Source organism: Tiliqua scincoides, chromosome 1 (genome assembly GCF_035046505.1).
Source record: "Tiliqua scincoides isolate rTilSci1 chromosome 1, rTilSci1.hap2, whole genome shotgun sequence".
Classification (NCBI taxonomy): Eukaryota; Metazoa; Chordata; class Lepidosauria; order Squamata; family Scincidae; genus Tiliqua; species Tiliqua scincoides.
The window spans coordinates 56,619,311-56,634,975 of NC_089821.1; the positions used below are offsets into that span (position 1 = coordinate 56,619,311).

The following is a 15,665-nucleotide window of genomic DNA, read 5'->3' on the forward strand; positions in this document are numbered from 1 at the left end:
CAGGTATGTGATTTGACTAGTAAAAAAATTTTTTTCTTAGATTTGAGACTTCATTTCTAGATTTGAAATTTCAGAGATAAATTTCAAACCTGTTGTGCTAAATTACAGAGAAAGGTACACAAAGTTGATGGCACACACTTGTCCAGTTGAATAAACTGTTTTTATTCCTCTTTTTCCTTTACCCTTGTGTTCTCTGTGTGATTCACACATAAGAAAAGGCTAGTCATATATGAGCGCCCATGCATACAAGCAATGTTAGAACAACATTTAATAGGAGATTCAGGTTGACATAATTACTTTCTAACCAAGAAAGGCTAGAGCAGCCTAAATGAAAGGAATTGATTTTTTTTTTAATGGATCAGTTCATCTCTCTCTATCACTGAATAGCATGTTATCTTGATGTCAGCCGTTGACCATTTTTAATTTTTGCATTTGAAGGGGAAGCAAGCAGATACATCACAGGTGCTGAGATTTTATTCATGTTAGCATTAACATAGGATTTGACATGAACATGAACACGACTTGAGCTTGTTTGTAACTAGAGCTCTTCATACCTGTTTCAGAACACACAGTGCTTTCGTTTATTGAATTGGACTGTTGCACTATCTAGCTCAGTATTGTTCATTCTACTGGCAGAGGGGTTTTCGGTCCTGTAACCAGACATCTGGGGCAGAATCTGAGACATTAATCATGTGAGGATGTGCTATATATCACGTTGCGGTGTCAGTTAAACAACACTTGTACTCATTACTTTTCTCCAGCGAGCAGTTAGCAAGAGGAACCTCTGTATTAGCACAGCTTGCATAATTATTGATGGTGATGCAGGAAAGGAAGTTACAGTATTTTAGTAGAAAACACATCCATAATGCCTGCTGTTATAGATTGGAAAACTGAGGCTGCAATCCTATACATGCCTCTTTGGAAGAAAACCCCACTGCCCATCAGTAAGATTCGCTTCCAAGTTCTGCACTGTGATGCGTGACTAGAGTTTTTCCAGAGCTAAAAAATGAATCTAGGACATTCATGAAAACAAATCTAGATTCCTTTTTTAAAACCTCCTTTTCATGTTACAGTTCGGTTTTCAAGTTTGAGGCAAAATGTCTGACTTGGCTGAAGCGTGCTTTCTTTTGTGCAAGAACAAGTGATGACAACTGTTTAGATGTCTGCAAAGGCCAGTCCCACCTCCCACTCTCCTATGGAAATGCCTGGTATGCATGAGTTCAAGTCTGACACAGCACAGGATTACAATAATATTAATCCAGTGTTCAACAGCAGTGGTTCATGACATTTGTTGATATTGTGTTATATATTGCAGCCCCTTTTGTTCAGCTGCAGCCACATTTCAGGAAGACTATTTAAAGCAGGGGTGTCAAACTCATTTCATACCGAGGGCTGAATGGCATTCATGATGCCTACTGAGGGCCGGAAGTGATGTTGTTGGGCAGGAATTGATGTCATTAAACAACTCATAACCAAAAATTAGCACTTTTTCTCGCTTAGGAATTCATTAACTTCAAATGACAGAAGAGAAAACACACAAATCTTTATCATATTTCAAGATATGGAAGAGCCCATTTTTCGTGGGGGGCTGCCCTTTTAGCAGTAACACCTTAACACTGCTCAGCAGCTGAGAGCCTGAGGGCCAGATAAAAAGTTTCCGCGGGCTGCATCTGGCCGCTGGGGCTTATGTTTGACACCCCTGGTTTTTGACACCCCTGGTTTAAAGTGTGTGCAGTTGTAGTTTACTGATAGGAAAATTGCACAAAGCCTTCCTGAAATTAGAGATTTCAGTCTGTTTTATGTTTTGAGAAGTAGTGTGGTTAGCGCCACTCTCTTGTGCATGGCAAATAGGATGTTGTTTCTTTAAATCATATGATTAAATATTGAAGTTAAGATCTTTTCTCTTAACTGGAAGGTCAAACATGTTTCACTTTGTGTAAAGCTTCAGTGGTGCTACATTTACAATAGTGATAATAATTTTAAAAACTACTATACATTACATTCTGTCGCAAGAAACTTCCCCTCAAATGTATTTCTAAAAATAAAACACAATTGCAGGCTATAGAACTGAGCAAGGTGGTGGTTGCTGGACAGGCTTAAACCTTTGTCCTTGAGCTATTTTTCCCATTCACTATTGCCCTGCAAGGTGTAGTTCCTCCCATGTATTGAGACATTTACTCTTAAAACTTGTTGGTTTTTATTTTGTTCTTGTTGCTCACTTCCTTGTTCATGATTAGTCTCGAATCTTGAAAAAAGATTCTTGTTAGTTCTCACAAACAAATAAAACAAACAAAATATAAAACACTGGAGAAAATTGCACATGACCGCCTGTAACATATAGTGTACTTTGATGCGGAATCAAGTAGGAACTTAGAATTTCTGCAAAGCAAAGGGTTTACAGGTCCAGCCTATTTATACACGGATTTGACTCAATATGAATGGCCCCTGCAAAGGAGAAGGAATGTGCTGATCCCTGGAGAAGGGGAAAATGCATCCCTTTAAAATCAGTTTAAAAAACTGAACTGTCCTTTAACGATAGTCTTGTTAATGAGAGAGAGAGAGGGCAGCTGGCTGACAATCCATCAATCCTTCTCTCCCCAGTGGACCCCTCCCTTCCCCCCTGCGCATGTGAAAGAAAGGTGATCCCTTTGCATTGGTGAAGGGAGGGGCTGAGTGTAATCTATCAGCTCTTTGTAAGCTCTTGGAGGAGGACTGATTGATGAATTGTCTTGTTAGTGACTCTTATCTTACATCGCAAAGGTCATCAAGGCTGTTTTTAAATCACAGGAGCAAAGAAACTTTGTTTTTTAAATTGATTTGCTATAGTACGTTTTTTTGCCATCCATGTTTTTATAGTGCGTTTTTTGCCATCTGTAGTGCGTTTTTTGCCATTTTCTATAGTGCGTTTTTTGCTATAGTGCGTTTTTTGCCATGAGTGCTTGGAATGGAACCCAGGCAAATAATTAGTCTCAACCTGTACTTGTGCTATTTGCAAATGGCATGTTTCATGTTGTTGGTATATAAATAGGAGTTCGAACATGGGAATTTGCTCAGCTCTGCTCCTTCACTCCATGGTTGTTTTCAGAAGCACCCAGGAGTGACTTATTGCCTTTCTGTGTGCAGTACATGTCCTCAGTCCACTGTGGAGGAAAAAACTGCTTAACTCTGCTTGCCTTCAGGCTGTTGGACTAGCGTGTTAAAGCAGAAAAAATAGCAAGTTGCTGTATTTGTGTGTATGTGTGCAGTTCAAGCAGGGGAAGTTCTCTCTAACGTTTTTCTGAAGAATTTTCTACTCTTCTTGATCACATAGATATTGACATGAGAGACTAATGCCCTTCCCTGAATTCAGTCTCTCTTGTTCTCCCTCCACAGTACCTCCACACTTTCCTCCTCCTGCCAGATTGTGTCACAGGCTATATTTTGCAGCAAAGCCTTTTATACCAACTGGGAGTACTTGGGTGGAGCAAATTGGCAAGCTGCTCAGTCGTTTCCTGTATCTGGGCAAATGCTGTGCCTCTACATAATAACCTGATTGTTACTTTTTGGTGACGGGGGAAAAAAATCTCCAATAAGCTGCAAGCTTTCTTCCCGCTCCCCCTTTCTACACAACTTATACAACTGTAAAAACTTGGCACTCATTTAGAAGTGGTGGTTTCATGGGCTGGGATATTTTTGGTTATGATCCAGTATGCAGAAGCCTGCTTATCTTACTCTAAACTGTGGTTTTTCTTGGTGGCTGCAGTAACATCTCTTAAACTGAAGTCTTTGGAACATTATGTACTAGCTACTGGGCACTAAACCTTGTGATTTCATATGCCTTGTGGTCAACAGTGATATTTGTGTAACTCATATATTGTATTGGTATTATTAAACTCTTAATTTTAGGTTTAGGGTAACTTCATCTTCAACTACATTTGGAAAATAAGCTAGCAGTTTCACCCTAGAATGTATTGAGTTTGACATTTCAACTTATTGCTATTGCCTGATTAGAATAATGTGTGGTTTTATTGAACCCTGTGGTGGAAATGTGACACAGAACAGGTTTTTTTAGTAGCATTTACTGTATACTATCAATACCACCTTTGTTTTGGGTTTGTGTGTGCTTGTGTTTTCAGGCCACGAATGCCTGATTGCTGAATAACCTCTACAGAAGTGTCTAAAGTACATTATTTTGTGTGAACACTGTCATTGTGGTAAGATCAGCTCCTCCGCAGGCTACTTTGACTTTAGGATGAAATCAAAAGATGTCCCAGCTTACCTTCTTTCATGATGTAACTGAGTAAGAGTAGAGGAACAGTGCAGAAGCTCACAAGCCCAAAGTGGTCTCCTAATCTTATGCTGGAGGCAAAACAGTATCTTAACAGCTCTTAAAATGCCAGGTTTATTTAAGCCATCAGGCTCTGGGTTTGTGTGTGTATGGGAAGGGGGGTGGCAGGATCTGTCTTTTTTTCTCTTCAGTGTAGCTTCCTTGACCATTGGGCTCTTGAGGTTTGTCTTTGTGGTGGGTGTTTTAACTTCTCAAACATTCAAGCAAGTAGGTTTTGCTCTTACAAACTGGTCAGGTTGTAAAATATAGAGGGCCCTCAGTATCTGCAGCGGATCTGTTCCCAGATCCCCGGTGGATACGAATTTCCACAGATAATTGAATCCGCATAGAGGCCCAGCTCGAACACTGGAGCATAAGAACATAAGAAGAGCCCCACTGGATCAGGCCATAGGCCCATCTAGTCCAGCTTCCTGCATCTCACAGCGGCCCACCAAATGTCCCAGGGAGCACACCAAGATAACAAGAGACCTCATCCTGGTGCCCTCCCTTAAAGTGCTTCTCAAAAGGTTCCAGCAGGCCTTCTGAGGCGCAGGGAGGCCATGCATGACCTCCCTACACCTGAGAGCCTGCTGGAGCCTTCTGAAGAGCACTCCTGGTTTGGAAGTGACTTTTGGACACCTGCAGGAGGCTTTCTGAGTCTCAGGGAGGCAACACATGGCCTCTCTACACATCAGAACACGTCCTGGACATGGCCGGAAGGCATTTCTGGTTCCTGCCATTGAGTGAAATCTGCGGGTGCTGAACCCGTGGGTAAGGAGGGTCCACTGTACTGATTTTCTCTAATAGCCGTCATATGGAGACATACCCTTGTGCCGCTGTAATTAAAAAAGAGCAGAAATTCAGTTGGAAACACTGACAGTTGGCTGCCAGGAGGGAATGTTCAGATTTATTTTAAGGTACTAAGTAGGCCAGTAAAAACAAAGGAGTGATAAAATTGAAGTTGATCTTCACCATGACCACATTAGCACACACTGTTAACTTCATTTTCATCAGTGTACTTAGGAGTCCTTAAGCTTTTTTGATTCCTGCCCTGTTTGTGATGAGAGGAGTAAAAATGAGGAGCAAAGAAATGCCCAGGCTTTTTTTTAAGGAGTAAGAACTCTCACTCCTGCACTGTTTATGTATAAAACATTATGTATAAATGTTGGAAGGAGTCAGTCCTGTTTTTCTCTTCCTAAGATGCCTCTGTTCACCATGGGTTAAACAGAGGGCTATTTGGGCTACTTGCAATATAGGGAGCCACTAATAATTTTGGGATATCTCTCTGGTTTCTCTGAATGTGATCCCCAGGGCATGGGAAATAACAATTCTATATACTCCTGTCTATGTTAAATGTTAGTTACGAAGCATGGATTTCGCAAAGTTTTGGCATGCATATAAAATAAATAAAATTAAGGTACAGAGAAATTGTGCTGCTAAATGTTTAGTGTGGCCTGGCAGCTCATAAATGTGATTAAACTAGCATTGTGAGGCAAAATATATCATATCAAATGGTCGGGCATCCAAATTAGCATTGGACTGCATAGCTGACCGCTGTGCCAGAACCACCTTTCAGAGCGCGATACCATAGTCTTTCGAGACTGAAGGTTGCCAATACAACAGCATAGCTGACCATCAAGAGCTTAAGTAGCTATAATACCGCTCCTATAAAATGCCAAATAAAAACTACAATGCCAGCGAAAGATGATAAAGAATTCTTGTGGCTTACAACCAGGAAACAAGCAAGCAGATCTTGCTGATGTTCCTTACAAGTAGGCCATTCGCAGAATAATTCTAAAACAAATCATTGTGTTCTGCAGATATAAAGAGCAGATTGTAGACATTAGCTCAAATACAAATTACAGGTGTTCCCCCATAATTGTGGGTCCCATATCTGTGGTTTCACTTGTTCGTGGTTCTCAAATTCCCCTCCCCATCATGCTCATGACTCACCCATCTTTGTTTGGAAAAGGAAAATTTTTCTTCGTTTTGCTTTGGAACAAGAAGCAGACAGAGAAAACCTAGACTCATAGCTGCTAGAGGAATGCTATAGGAGGCAATAGGGAGAATGCTAAAAGAAAATCCTCTATCCACTTCCTGTTGGTGTTCGTAATATCTCCTCCTATAACGTTCCTCTAGCACAGCAGTGTTCAAAGTTCCAGGCTGTTGCATGCCCGGAATGTGGTCCCAACCCAGACTGCATTTGAGCGTTTTTCTCAAGCGCAGGACAGGAATGCTCTGCGCAGTTGCATCTGCATGGACATCCTTTCACACGGTCTTCTGAGACACGTCAGAATGCCAGATGCAAGGGAAGACACCAGGATGCAGGTCTCTTGCTGCCTTGTGTGCTCCTTGGGGCATTTGGTGGGCCACTGTGAGATAAAGGAAGCTGAACTAGATGGGCCTTTGGCCTGATCCAGAGGGGCTGTTCTTATGTTCCTATGACACTGTGCAGGCAATGCGATTGCCCAAAGTGTCCCTGTCCCCTGATCGAGGGGAAACTTACCGCAGCACCTTAGTGGAACCTAAAGGTCAGCTCACTGGGTGGACGGATCCATGCGAACACCGGATCTAGGCCCCTGGGGCACAGTTTGCATGGCTCCACTCTAGCGTAGTGGGTGCCAAACCATGGGTCATATCCAGCACCTGTGGAAATCCCTCTGCTGTGTGCATTCTTGGCCCTAAGATTTCTGGGCAGATGTGACTGCCCAGTGCAACGTTTGGGGAAGATCGGAAGCAAAGATATTGGGCTGTCCTGTGGAATGGTAGGTTCTGTTCACACACTGGGGATGGCTTTTCTGTGTAGCAACAGTCTGCACTTTAGAAATTGCTGCTCTGGCAACTGAGATTCTAGGTTCTCTTTGTCTACTTTCTGTTCCAAAGCAAAATGAAGAAAAATCTTCCTTTTGCAAAGCATTTGCAAAGAGAGGTGAGTCATGAGTATGACGGGGGATTTGAGTAGGGTTTACCTTTATCTGCAATTTTGTTTATCTGTCTAGCAGAAGGAACCTATCCCCATGGGATACGGGGGGGGGGGGGGAGAGACACAGGGATACACAGACGGAGATGCCTCTGTAAGTGCAATTTGTAGCTCCATTTATTAAACCAAAAAAGCTCACCCAATTCTATTTCTTTCTAGTCTGAGGGACCTTCGGTTTTGTACCAGTGCATTCCTTTAACTTGTACTCCTTTTTGCTACCCGTCCTTGCCAGGCTACATCTCCTGTCCAACTGGCATCATATCAAAGCTTGGATGGGAGAAAGCACAAAGATGTTAAAAAGCATGTGTTACCCTGGGTCATTTTTAGGGCATTTTAGAAAGGTCACCTTATATACCCCCAAATTGTTTTTGAAGCATAAGAAACAGAATGAAATATGTCTAGTTAAAGTATAGCTAGCTTTCTGCACACTGTCAAAATACACATTCTTCAGGGTTAGCTTTAAAGAGCAAATAGTAATAAACTTAGAGGATACACACCCATGCTGTTGATAAACTGACTCCTGACTCCTCCAAGTTGCTTATCAGTCTGGGCACTTAAGATCCTCTGCTTCGGTTTTGTTTTGTCTCTTATTTTGGCCTTTGAAAAATATTTAGTATGAAAGCCCAAGTGATGTTTTTCTTGTGTCGTTACTGGGCCATTTCACAATGGTGTTGTACTCCTATGTGGAAGTTTTCATGTAGTGAATGTGCAGTTCTCACATGTGGCTCTTTTACTCCTGCTAACATGCATTGTTCATATGTTGGGGAAAACAGTTATGGCTCCTCAGCAGGCATGCACAAATTGTGTCATCAAGCATCAATTTGCATGCATGTTCCCATTAAGTTCCTACATGAAAGTAACTTTTTATGCAAATTATGCAACTTTTAATGCTCCAGAGAAGATCTAGATCATTGGTTCCCAACCTGTGGTCCATGAGACCCTGAGAAGTAGTCTGTGAGTCCTCAGAAAAAAAGATTGCCTTTGATCACATCTAGTATCTCTCTGAGCAAGCACTCCCCCATGGGACCACCAGAGAGTACTGATGTGTTGTCTGTGAGTAGTTCATTCTCTGCCCTCTCTGGTATTCCATGGGGGGCTACCATGGGTAGTCCATGAGCAGACGTTTCCCCACAGACCACCAGAGAAGGTGGAGAATGGACTGCCTGCAGCTGGCACTGAAGTCGGCTGCAGCTGCGGGCAGTCTGTTCTCCACCCTTGCTGGCAGTCCAGGGGGTAGCACTCAGTCTGGAGATAAGAACACAAGAATAACCTTGCTGCATCAGGCCATAGGCCCATCTAGTCCAGTCTAGTTCCTGTACCTCACAGTGGCTCACCAAATACCTCAGGGAGCACACAAGACAACAAGAGACCTGCATCCTGGTGCCATCCCTTGCATCTGGCATTCTGAGGTATCCCACTTTTAAAATCAGGAGGCTGCACACACACATCATGGCTTGTAACCTGTGATGGAGTTTTCCTCCAGAAATTTGTCCTTTTAAAGGCATCTAGGCCTGATGCTTTACCACATCCTGTGGCAAGGAGTTCCACAGACTAACTACACACTGAGATGCTTTCCCATGGACCACTAGAAAAGGTGAAGAACAAAATCTTCTCTAGAAATAATACATCTAATAAATCTCTAATAGTTAATTATTACAAATTTAATTGTATTTTTTGTATGCAGGGGTGTGGGGCTGGGGGGTTGCATGTGGTCCATGATGATTCCAATTTTTGCCTCAGTGGTCCTTGGGTTCCTTGAGGTTGGGAACCACTGATCTAGAGCCACGAAAAAGATCCACTAGATCCTTTGTTCCACAAAACAAAAGCTTCACACACTGCATGAAGCTTTTGTTTTGTGGAACTGGCTGGTAAGCTTCAGTTCTCTTATGTGTAGCCCTGCTCTGGAGCATTAAAAGTTGCATAATTGCTACAGTTCTGTATTATAGAAACTGCATGATTCAGCAGTGGGAGGAACAGGGGGCTGTACAGGGGGCAGCAGCCTAATAAGAAACTGTGCGATCCACTGATTTATGTGGGGCAGCATGCCCAGGACTGGACTGCTGGAAGCTTCCTTCCCTCCCTCTGTAGTATGCATGACTTGAGAGCAGCCTGATTTTTGTCTTAAATGTAATTCAGCTACAAAACATTTGACACTTTTGTAATTACTCTGTCCCACCTACTCTCCTGCTCAGCTATCTTAAGCTTGATCTCTCTTCATGACATTAAAGAATCTGGATACCAGCTACTCTGCTTTGTTCCTCATTTGCCTTGTTCTCCTGAGGCAATCATGAATACTTGAGTAATAAGTCACAGCAGGCTAGAGAGGAAGAGGGAATCTGTGAAGCTGTTTACAGTGTAGTGAGAAGAGGCAAGCGAAACATCAGACCTGTTTCTTCTACAGATTTATCTCTTGAAACTTGGGGTAGGACATATTTTTGAAAACATTTCTTCCTCGACCCCTGCTTCAGCTTCCAATTTTTCTTCTGTTTTGGAGAACATTTAAGAGTTTTGCTCATAAAGAGGTGGAGTATTTTACATCCTCAGGCTTTTGTTTTGCCTGTGGTGATTTCCTTTAGATTTCCGGCTAATTGACGGTTTCTGATTGTTCCCAACCATGACTCTGTGAAACAGGAAAGAGATTCCCTGATGGTTTCCCTCAAATGTTTCTGACAAACAGGTGCTTCTATTCTCATTAGTTTAGGACAAGCACTCTTCATTCTGGATTTTTTCCTAAAATTTTTGTCGGCAAGCATGAGACTCAAGCGGAATGGGTCTTATACACTGAACAGGTAAGGAGAGAGAACCATAATCTTGTTTTGTTTCTTCCCCTCCCCTACTATGAAAAGAGTAAGTTTCTGGAGTGACAACAAAAACCTGCTAAGTATATATTCTACTGCCATTATGACTATTTATTTACAGCTTGTGCTTGTGCATGCACACAATCTTTTCAGTTAAACTAAAGCAAAGTCCACAAGTTTATTTCATTTTTTTTTTAATTTTTGCTGTTTACAAATCTTTGTATCCTTCCAGCTGCTCACTATTTATACACCATGAAACATATTGCTATAGGATACTTACGGGTATGATGTATAGGAGAGTGCAGCAGGCTTTGAGGAAATTAGGAAATGCAAATACGGGGAAGGTCACGCAGGGTGTGTGTGGTGTAGATTTGCAGGGAGCGCTGTGGAGAAGATGCAGGGACTAATGATAGGGGTATGCTGGTGGGTGACATTTCCTTTGTCTTCTGTGCCCACAGAGGATTTATCATAATGCTCTTTGTTTAGTTATGAGGCCTTGAAATATCTTAGGGCGCAGTCCTAACCCCTTATGTCAGTGCTTTCCTGCACCGGCATAGCGGTGCCAATGGGACGTGTGCTGCATCCTGCAGTTGGGTGTCACTCACGGAGCCCTCTTCAAAGTAAGGGAATGTTTGTTCCCTTATGTCAGAGCTGCATTGCCCTTATGTCAGTGCTGGAAAGCACTGACATAAGGGGTTAGGATCGCACCCTTGTTTGTTTAGTTTTTTATATCTGCCTTTCTAAAAAAAATCCACTCTGATTTAACTCTGCAACAATCATTGTACACATAACCATATCTAATAGTGACACAAAACTTTTAAAAGTGGATGCAATCCTAAGCTTAGGTTAACATGGGTGTTCAGCAGTCTCAAATCAAATCTTGGTAGCTGTTAAAGGACAAAAGAAAGGAGCAGAGTAATATTACTCTGATCCTTGTGAACTGATATACAGTTAAGGTAAGGCATGTGTTCGGAAGGGTAGGTTCAGCTGCTGTGAACCTATTGTGGCAAAGAGTAGTAGGCTCACGCTGCATATGCACTGAAGAAACCGCTCGGAGATCTGGTGAGAACTAGACCATCCTCACCAGATCTCTGGAGGTTTCTTGGCCCCTGGATCCCACAGAAAACAGGACTCGGCTTGTTGTCTTAGAAGTCCTTATCCCACGCTTGCTAGTTGCTTAAGTATCATGCATGGTTAACTTGTCCACCTTACCTACCATATATTTAATAAAATACTTTTGTGTGAACCTACTGCTAGTTGATATAGAACAGTGTTTCCCAATCTTTGTCCCTCAAAATACCACTTTGCATGGTCCAACTATCAGAAGTACCACAGTTATGTTTGGGTTGGGAGGCTGGATGCAATGCAACAAACACCAATAAGAGGCTCAGGGCAAGTGGGAGGGCTTTTTCGAGCACAAAAAAATGTGCTGGAGCTCTGCCCACTGAACCTCCTACCGTTGTTTGTCACATCATGTTGCAGTCTCACTGCTGGGTGTCATGTGTCTGGGGGTGCCACATGTACTAGTGGACACCACCATGCATTCCACCAGTGGTATGTCTACACACCAGTTGAGAAACACTGATATAGAACTCTACATGGTAGTTGAACATCAGCATAATATAAGAACCCCGCTGGATCAGGCCATTGATCCATCTAGTCCCGGTTCCTGTCTTTCACAGTGGCCCACCAAATGTCTTAGGGAGCACACAAGACAACAAGAGACCTGCATCCTGGTGTCCTCCCTTGCATCTGGCATTCTGAGGTAGCCCACTTCTAAAATCAGCTTACTAGACAAACACAAGAGCTTATTTGCACTTTCCTTACTATTAACATTTCTTTTAGCATAATTATATCCTAATCTAACCATAGTCTTCCTAAATTTCACCATTTATAGCCCAAACATTTCCAAATTCAAACTGGGAACACTTTACATTTTGGATTGAGAAAATTTAAATTCAGGAAACAATAAGACTAATAAGTCTTAAATGTTCCTCCTTGAATTTAAATTTTCTTAATTCAGAATTTGAAGTGCCCCAGTTTGAATAATCTAGAATGAAGATAGATATGAAGCAGACTGAAGTCTGGATCTGAATTGCTAATCTGTGGATTTTAGGAAGTGTCATCTCAATTGCAGTGTAGCAGAAAAGAGTAGCATGCTGAGGAAAGTCATAAGAGTCTGAGCAGCCCCTATCGTGGCTGTCATAGCTTCTCATGTAATATAAGTGTGCAGTGTTGATTTTCTATCACCTGGGTGCTAATTTGAACATTCACCATAGCCGGTGTTTTCAGTCCCTGGGCACTGTTTGGCCCCAAAAAGACTGTGTAGTTTCTAAATTAAGCAGCATATGTAAGAGAGAGAATCTTTCTAATTAAATACATTCCTAACTTAATGTTTGTCCCATCACAGGTGGACTCATAACACTGTGTAATGGAAACAGTGCCAAAGAAAATAGCCTTTTTCTTGACCAGCTTAAACTCTTACCTTGTCAGCAGAATAGAGTTTGTCCTTGCAGATGTTATCCTTGTATTTTCCAGTTTTAAAAATGGTCTCTGTTCTTCTTCTGAGCAGCTTGTGGGTGCGGGGTCAAAGAGGGGACCCGTATCTGCCGACCCCGGTTTCACTTAACTGTGGCGGGGGGGGGGGGTCTGGAATGAATCCTTGTGGATATGGGGCATGCCTGTATTTCTCGAACTGGCAGAATTTCACCTGGGGGGTCCTTGTCTCTTTTCCTAGTGCAGTTTATAGAGATAAACACTCTTTGCAGTACTATATTAACCTATCAATTCCTTCCTTTGCCCTGTTTGCAGATCGGACTTTGTACAACATTTTGTTTTAGCATGTTGTGACATGCTAGCAAGAGTAAGTCCTGACAGGTAACTTGCCTTCCAGTAGAGAAACATCTCTCTTCTCCTGCCGACCCTCTCTGTCATGGAAAGGTTCATAATCATGATTATTTTAGTCCTCCTCTAATGACTTTAAGACAAATAAGACAAAGGTGTTTGCCATCATCTGACTTGTACAGTTTGCCTTATGAGCAATTGTCTGTATTATTGTGGTACTAATATTTTAGAGCAGGGGTGTCCAAAGTTTTTGGCAGGAGGGCCACATCAGCTCTCTGACACTATGTCAGGGGCCGGGGGAAAAAAGAATTAATTTACATTTAAAATTTGAATAAATTTACATACGTTTACATAAATTAATATATTAAAGATGAACTTATATGAATGAATGAAGGTCTTGCAATAGCTCAAGACCTATAAAAGGCCTTGCACAAAGCAAGGATGGCCTTTCCTTTGCTGCCGCTACTGCATCACAGACGTGGAACAGCAAGCAGTGGAGGGAGCCCTTATCCCACAGCTCACACGAGAGGTCAAGCAGTCGCCCTCACGCTGAGAGCATTTGCATTGCGCCAGCGGGCTCCAACAAATCTCTGGAGTGCCAGAGTCTCATTGGAGACTGGGGGCTCCCTGAGGGGTGGCCCCAGGGCTGGGGTTTGGGCACCCCTGCTTTAGAGTGTGGGGTGGCTCCCATATTCACAGATACCATATCAGCAAATTCATTTATTCATGAATCAGGTCCAACGCCGCCCCGCAGGGTGTGTCACGTGTACTCCTTCGAAGTACTGCTTCGAAGGCAAGGGGAGCAAAGCTCCCCTCTCCTCTGGAGAGGCTTCTGAGCTCAGCCATTCTAAGCCTCTGTCGAGCTCAGATTGAGCTCTGAAGGTTAAAAAAAAAGAAAAAAGTTGAAGCCTCTGTTTTTATCCTTTTTATGGTGTGGGGGGCTGCCTTCTGGAGCATTCATTCATCAGTTCAGTACCATTCTTATTGCCTTGAATTCCCCTTTGCCTAACCTTCAACACAAGCCAAGACACATTTGCTTATTCATGAGTAAACTCAACTGTGTAGTTTAGTCTCTTTCCATAGGGCTCCATACATTCATCAGTTTGGAGGGAGGGACTTCATTCTCGGGTGTTGTTTGGGGGCTGTGTTCATCAGATCAGGACCATTCTGGTGGCATTGGATTCCTCTCGGCCTGCCCTTCACAGTGGACCAAGGCACATTTGTCTACTCGCAAGTAAACATGTACTGTTGCTCAGTTCCTGCTCTGTTATCAGCTTGTCAGTTTCAGCTTCACAACCCACCAACAATCAGGTTGTGTCCCACCAAGTAGGTCCTGACCCACAGTTTGAGAAACCATGTGATACACATTCTTGAGGAGCCTTACTTTTTACTTCCCTTCACTGTGAAAATTGCCCATGTATTGCTTCTCATTGTATCTTGTTCTTTAACTAGTTGCCAATCTTTGATATGCTCTAGAACAGTGGTTCTCAAACTTTTAGCACCAGGACCCACTTCTTAGAGTGAGAATCTGTCAGGACCCACCACATTTGTCATGGCCAGATGTGACATCAAACAGGAAAAATTTTTAACAATCTTGGGCTGCAATCCTACCCAGACTTACCCAAGAGTAAGTCCCATTTACTATCATTGTTAAAGGGATATACAGGGTAGCCTGTTAAAAGTACAAATCTGTAATATTTTCCCCAGTGCAGTTACATGCCATGGTAGCTTCAAATCTAATATATTAAAAATAAAATATTGAAATTAATGGGGTCCCACTTGAAATTGGCTCGTGACCCAGCTAGTGGGTCCCAACCCACAGGTTGAGAAACACTGCTGTAGAACTTCATCCTTTGTCACTTTTATTTGACTCTTTTCCTGAGAGGGTCAGTTCAGTCATGGGTATTTGCTTAGCCTCCTATAGTGAAGACAGATGCAAATAATTCACTCAGCTTCTCTGTAGTCTCCATATCCTCTTGAAACTTTCCTTTTTATTTCCTAGTTATCTAACGTTCCAACTGCCTCCCTGTCCAGTTTCCTACTATTGATGTATTTAAAGAAGTGTTTGTTTGCCTTGATGATTTTAGCCATGCACTTATCATATTCTTTGCATTCCTTGTTGTCAGCTTACATTTCTTTTGCCAGTGTTTGTGTTTCACTTTGTTCTCCTCATTTGGGCAAAACATCCGTTTTTTGAAGGAAGCCTCTTTGCCTTTTTTTTTTTTACTTTCTTGTCTGCACTTGTGAGCCGACCTTCTCCTGAACCTGGTGGTTCTTTTCCTAGATAGAGCCATACATTCTTGCTGAGCTTATGTTGTCGTGATTTTAAATAATCTCAATACACTCTGGAGAGATTTGACCTTCATGACTTCACTTTTCAGCTCTTCATTACTATTTCCCTCATTCTTGAGGTACCTCCTTTTGAAGTCAAAGCTGCCCGTACTGGACTTCATTACATATATGTTGAACTGGATAGTGCTCTGGTCATTGTTCCCAAACAGTTCAACAAAATGCTGGATTGTGGATGTCACAAAGTACCTGAAAAAAGTTTGTAAAGCTCTCTTAACTAGTTGCCTAGAAGAAATTTACTTGCCATACACAACTAGATAAATGTTTATTTACAAACCTGTCATTCTTTTTCATTGTCCAAGGATGAAGCAGAAATTGCAGCTCCCACTCTTCTCATGTTTGGTTCTACTGTGGAGGTCCAACCTTGTTTTTAATCAGCACTATTGCT

At 42.3% G+C, this 15,665-nt stretch overlaps 1 protein-coding gene across 3 annotated transcripts in view; it reads left to right on the top strand.

The window, feature by feature from the left end:
* MOB2 (MOB kinase activator 2) overlaps positions 1–15,665 on the top strand; it is a 141,061-nt gene that overhangs the window by 67,471 nt on the left and 57,925 nt on the right. Inside the window, exon 1 of one of the 3 annotated variants that reach the window (XM_066629881.1) lies at positions 9,972–10,075. The exons of the other annotated variants lie outside the window; for them this stretch is intronic. Coding sequence (XP_066485978.1) covers positions 10,038–10,075 — 38 coding nt within the window. The 5' untranslated portion in view covers positions 9,972–10,037. Of the gene's footprint in view, positions 1–9,971; positions 10,076–15,665 lie in introns of those variants that run through there. 3 annotated transcript variants of the gene reach the window in all.